The sequence below is a fragment of the Eptesicus fuscus genome, chromosome 4 (assembly GCF_027574615.1).
Source record: "Eptesicus fuscus isolate TK198812 chromosome 4, DD_ASM_mEF_20220401, whole genome shotgun sequence".
NCBI classification, from domain to species: domain Eukaryota; kingdom Metazoa; phylum Chordata; class Mammalia; order Chiroptera; family Vespertilionidae; genus Eptesicus; species Eptesicus fuscus.
The window spans coordinates 112421898-112427897 of NC_072476.1; the positions used below are offsets into that span (position 1 = coordinate 112421898).

Genomic DNA, 6000 nt, shown 5'->3' on the forward strand with positions numbered 1-6000 from the left:
CCTTTACCCTCGCAGCACAGGAGGGGACGTCCGCCTACCACCAGACGGGGAAAGGACCAGCATTTAAAATTCCAAGGATGGTTTCTATTGAACGCGTATCGCTTTCGCGCCATTGTAAAATCTGAAAAACAGAAGTCCAACTGTCCTAACCGGGGGCTGTCTGTACTCATTTACTGCTTTTTCTCTTCCGTACCCAACACAATGCACAGCTACTAAATAGTAAACAAATACGTACTCGATAACGAGTGAATAAACAAACAAATGTTAAGAGAGAAGAGGGCCCAAAGTGCTAGGAACTATTTAGCAAGTGACTCTCGCTAACTACGGGGGGGGCCCAGGTTGTGAGTCAGGAACGAGACCACTCCTCAGGGATACGACGTGGGGGCAGAACGAGGCCGCGTTCTGGTGATCATCACGGGGAGAAGAAGTAACAGAACTCCACAGCCCCTCGTAGTCATTGCTCAGGTCTAGCTGCCAGATCTCATCTGACCATTGACTCTGATTCGGCACAATGGTGAGCCCGCGCCCGGAGCTCAGCCCGCGCCCGGAGCTCAGCCCGCGCCTGAGCTCCCTGAGGAAACCCCGCTTCCTTCCCGGAAAGCCCACGCAGGGCCATGAGCTCCTGTTTGCACCTGCTGTTAGGGCAGCTGTCCCTGGCGTCAAATGCAGCAAGGTCTGATGAGCAGTGTCCAGGCAAAAACAAAACACAGCACACCCAACAGGGGATTCGAGAGAATTAGGGACGCACCATCTTCCAGGTGCAGGCGGGACTTGAGGACAGCGAGGGGGTGACACACGCCAGGCTAGCGAGACCAGGCCCACAGGGACCAAGGGACCGACCGGCAGGCCCTGTAACGGCAGCTGGCCGCAGGGAGCCACTGATCGCCGCGACCTGCTCACCAAACAGAGCAGCTCTGGCAACACAAAGGGCGCAGGGAGCTGGCTCTCCCCGGCCCTGCCCATTCCGCGGAGTCATTTCCCAGAGCACAGGGCAGGTGGCGAAAGGGCCTGGAGGGCACAGAACGTCTTCTCAGTGGCCGCCTCCCAGCAAGACACGCACACAGGAAGGCCCGCCCGCTCCCCAAACCTCCACGTCCCGGGGCGGCCCGCAGAGCAGCCCTAAGCACAGGCGCCTCCTGGAGCTCCTACTCCCCTCCACCGATGGGGGAGGGACGGCAGGCGTCTGCGAGCCGCCGGGTGACTCCTGTCACTTCTGCATCTGAGAGTCAACACACGACCCGTTTACCTGCAGTGAATCATCTCTGAGACAACTCCCTTCTCTCCTCAAAGGGCACCTCTTCCAAACCCCATTATCGTACTTATCACGATGGACTATAACCTCTTATTTGCTCCTCCCTCATCAGACCCCGAGCGCCTACAGGGCAGGGACAGTGTGAGTCACCTCTGTACCCCTCGCACCTACCGCGGACCCGGCCGAGGGAGCCCTCCTCAACACGCACCCCCATTCACCGGCAGCCGGAAGCCACGGTGGGTAAAGCCTGGAGTGACCCTCGGCAATGAAGCACCAGTAAGTTTAATCGGTTTCACACCTGGACACACACACAGCTCCTGCCATCCCAGCCCGCCGCTCACTGGGGCGCAGCTTCCCGTGTTCTCGAGGATGCCGCGGCCTCTCCTGCAATCCCCGAGCTCATCGCCAAGACAGCGAGAAAGAGGGCAGACGCCGCTGCCCCGCAGAAAGGGACCCACCCGCAGCCTCGCTCCGAGCGCTCTCGTCCAGGGCCGACCCCACTGACGACGGGAATAACTTGGGTGTGGAGGTCGTGTTTCCAGAGATGATACCTTGACTCGGGGGCAGAAATGCTTGCTTGCACGCACACGTATGCCCGCATATCACACACAGACGTCACCCTCTGTGAAATTATAAAGCAGCCGTGTTACACACCCGCACAGCACCGCCCATTACAGTGGACACACCGTGCGATGGGGGGTGGGCACGATCAGAGCTGGAACACATTCACGTCCTAACTGTGAACCGTTCTCACATACCCTGCTCGCAGGAAGTGCTCCGTCGGCCCTCACCCGCAGGTGCTCCCCGGGAGAAAAGCTCACGCCAGGTTCACAGCCCTCCCCGGCTCCCGTGGCTCAGGCTGCCCACCTCCTGCCGCCAGGAGGGGAACAGCAACAAACGTCAAGGACTCAGCCTCCACGAGAAAGGGCGTCTGCTGTAAAAACACTGTCTCCCGAAAGTCCGCACGGACAGGGCGCTCTCTGCACCGTGTCCCTCACTGCGGTCCGCCAGTCGGCGAGGTTACCTCATGTCACTGAGAACCAAACTGAACCGGCAGCAGGGGGATGGGGGTCTTATCACCATACGCTGAACTGCCTTAAATGAAACTCTATAACACAAAAACAGACGAAACACGTTTCAAATAGATCTCTTCCTAAAACATACGGAATGCAGAAACCCCCAGAGCAAGCCTTTTCCAAAACCATCTAAGGCATGTAGCCCCGAGGCGCAACCCTATCTGTCTGAGCCATCGGCTGTCCCGTGACTGCCCTTAGCGCCACGGGACAGCGACCTGGCGCCTGCGTCACGCCGAGAGCAGACCCCGAACCACCCTCTGGCAGACCGGCCCGCACACGGGTCCCTCCCACATGCACACATGTAAAAAGCAAACAGAATGACGCCCACCGTACGGCCCGTGTTCAACAGCATGAGCCTCGGCACCTGAGCGTGTTCCATCTGCCAACAGCACAGATCAAACACACACGTGTGTCTGTGAGCTGGTAACTCCTGAGGCAGGAACAGGGGAGCTGGTGTGTAATTCTGACAGCGCACACCACCTGGCAATGACGGGGCGCCATCCATACCTCCGAATTATCCAGACTAGTCCTGACTGAAATGTCCTCTTCCTTCGTGAAAATATAAATGAAGGGTAACAACACTGAGTACAAGTCACAATCCATCTTAAAACTTAACATCTTTACCAAAGGTAAACTTTTTGTTGGAAATAAGTACATTTTGATATACTTTACTGTAATTATAAATGTCCTGACATCCGAAACGATTCCTTGTCTCTATAAAAATGGTGACCCCAAACTGCGTTTCCTCTTCCTAACCTCAGTTCCCAAAGCTCACTGCGCAGCGGCACAGGGTCCCGGTCAACACCGATAACCAAAGGGATTTCCCCCCAGACCCGCCAGGGAACACAGGGTGTGTCTTCGGGAGGGCTGCCAGCCCCGGGCCGGCCTGACCCGAGGAATCAAATTCCCCCGCAGCCCCGCACCGGGATGCTCTGAGGTCACAGACCTGCACCGGGGTGCTCTGAGGTCACAGACCTGCACCGGGATGCTCTGAGGTCACAGCCCCGCACCGGATGCTCTGAGGTCACAGACCTGCACCGGGATGCTCTGAGGTCACAGACCTGCACCGGGATGCTCTGAGGTCACAGCCCCGCACCGGGATGCTCTGAGGTCACAGACCTGCACCGGGATGCTCTGAGGTCACAGCCCCGCACCGGGATGCTCTGAGGTCACAGACCTGCCACCCGGGAAGCTGCCGGCCCGGCCTGACGCCTGAACTGAGCGGGGCTGCGCGCACCTCCACGGGTCCTCCGGGGTCTCCCCGTGCACGAGCAGCTGCCAGCACAGGGCCTCGCAGGACACACGCTGGAACCGGCGCAAGTGCCTCCCCCACCCCGGCCCCGTGGACGGCTTCAACCCCGCGTGTCCACAGGCGGGAAGGAGCGCCGGGCAGGTGAGCGCAGGGCAGGTGAGCACCGGGCAGGTGAGCGCACAGCGGGTGAGCGCAGGGCAGCAGGGCGGGCCTGGGGCGCACCCCCAAAAAGCAAAAGCAAGCCCCGGCAGACCTCGGGCAGAAACCTGGGCCCGCACCCCTCCGCGACGGGCCGTCTGCCGCCGGTGACACCTTCTAATTGGGGCGTCCGGGCCTTTTACAGGCGGAAAACCAAGCTGCGTCCCAGCGGTGAGATAAGCAGGCGGCGGCGCCGGCCTGCGGTCCCCGCCCCGGCCCGCCTCCAGCGCCCCCGTCGCTGGGACCCGCGGGGCGAGGGGCGCCCTAGGCCGGGAGCGGGGAGGCAGCGCGGGCGGCGGGCGGGCGGGCGGGCGGGGCGGGGCGGCGGCGAAGCGGGTCCCGGCGGGCGGCGGACCTACCCAGCAGCACACACATCATGTCCAGGGCCACGAACGGCAGCCGCGTCTTGTCGAACATGGTGGCGGCCCGGGCGGGCGGCGCGCCGCCTCACGCACGGTCCCGGCCGGGCGGCCGCCGAGGGGACGGGACGGCGGCGCTGGACGGCGGCGATGGCGCCGGACCTCCCCCCGCGCCGCTACCTCCCGGCCTGCGCTCCTCGGGCCTGCGTGCGGCCAGCCCTCCGCCGCCGCCCGGGTCCCGCGCCTCCAACAGGCGGGGCCCGCGCCGAGCTTTAAGGATGGGACGCGGGGAGGGACCGCGGGCGGGGCCGCGGGAGGAGCGCGGGGGCGGGGCCTCGCCGGCGCAGCGAGCGCGGGGGCGGGGCCGCGGGCGCCACTCGGGCGCTCCGGCCAATCAGCGCCGAGGCCCCGCCCCCGGCCGCGGAGCCCGCCCCCCAGCAGGACGCGCGGCGCGCGGGTGGGGCCGGGGGCGTCTCCCACGCGGTGCGGCGGCTGCGCTGCGACCTGCGCCCGGGCCGCCGGGGTGGTTGCCCCGCGGGGGGCTCGGCCCGCCCCGACCCCAAGGGCCGGCTGCCCCGCTGCCTCCCGGGCCGCCGGGGCGGGACCTGCGGTCAGGCCTCCCTCGGCGCCCTCTGCTCGCCGAGGCCTCCGCCGGGGCCTGCAAGTCAGGCCGGACCTGCCGAACCCTCCCCTCGGCACCTCCCGCCTGGGCTGGGCGGCCGGTGCCTCCCCCCTCCCCCGGGCGCGGGCCCGCGGCCGCCTGGAGCGCCCCGGCCCTGCCCGCTCCCGGTGGTAATTTTCCATCCCGGCCCCGGGCGGCTGTCCTGGCCGGTTCCAGAGCCGAGCGCGGGCCTCCACGGCCAGGGCTGGGATCACCTTCCCGGCCCGAACCGGTGTCCGCAATGTCTCCCACCGCAGTGAGCACTGCGCTCCCCCCGTGCCTGGAGGAACCCAGGGGAGATGGGTCTCTCAGTTTGCTGGTCTGTGAAATGGGTGGTTGCTAATCCCTGCTCTGCTGTGTGTGAAGCCGGGGAAGAACGGTGTGAGTCATAAAAGGTTAATGACGCCGGCCGGCCGGCGTGGCTCTGGCCGAGCGCTGACCTGTGAACCAGGAGGTCACAGGTCAGTCCGGTCAGGGCACAGGCCCGGGCTGGGCTGGACCCCTGGTGCGGGTGCGAGGAGGCAGCCCATCCATGATTCTCTCTCATCATTGATGTTTCTCCCTCCCTCCCTCTCCCTTCCTCTGTGAAATCAATAAAAATATTTTTTTTTAAAAAAAAGACTAAACCCTCTATAGATGTTAATGATCAGCATCTTCCCTTCTTACTCGGACCGTCTTACACAAATATGTAAGATGCCGGCCGAACACTGGACTCACTACTTCCAAAACGTTTCTTGCGAAATGCCCCTAAAATAAAATCAATGGCGAGAGAACATTACTGCCCTCAGGGAGTCTGAGTACCACGTGACGCCCCGCAGCCAAACACGGATTGGAAGAAGCATGTTCTTCTTGAAAAGGAATGTGAATTTTGGGTTGCACCTTCTGTTTTTATCTTTTAAAAGCTTCAAGCAGTTTATCCCTGAGAACGCTATGCCGTCGTTTATCCTGTGGCCTCTCCAACTTCCAGGTTAAAAGGACCCCGGGTTGCAAGGCCACAAGAAATGGAACTATCAGGTGTTCATTCCAAGCACATTTATGGGAACTGTGGGCCAGGCATGGTCTAGGGACAGTGTTTTATTTCAACAGCTTTTGAAATAAGTAAACATTTACTTTTGAAATACTTTTCCAAAAGTGAGCATTCAAAAACCCTTATGCCTATGCCTGTTGTTTGCTCACTCATTTACTCAGCATTTATGGAGGCC

The 6000-nt window shown here is 61.9% G+C and overlaps 1 protein-coding gene across 3 annotated transcripts in view; it reads right to left on the bottom strand.

Moving 5' to 3' along the window:
- The window catches only part of PLPP1 (phospholipid phosphatase 1), a 41605-nt gene extending 36509 nt beyond the window's left edge, over positions 1-5096 (bottom strand). Inside the window, exon 1 of one of the 3 annotated variants that reach the window (XM_054715356.1) lies at positions 5014-5096. Coding sequence is in view for 2 of the 3 variants with exons in the window: in XM_054715354.1 (XP_054571329.1) it covers positions 4138-4195 (58 nt within the window). In the remaining variant the exon portion in view is untranslated. Of the gene's footprint in view, positions 1-4137; positions 4405-5013 lie in introns of those variants that run through there. The other 2 variants (XM_054715354.1, XM_054715355.1) reach the window with 2 other exon arrangements.
- Between the last annotated feature and the right edge of the window lie 904 nt (positions 5097-6000).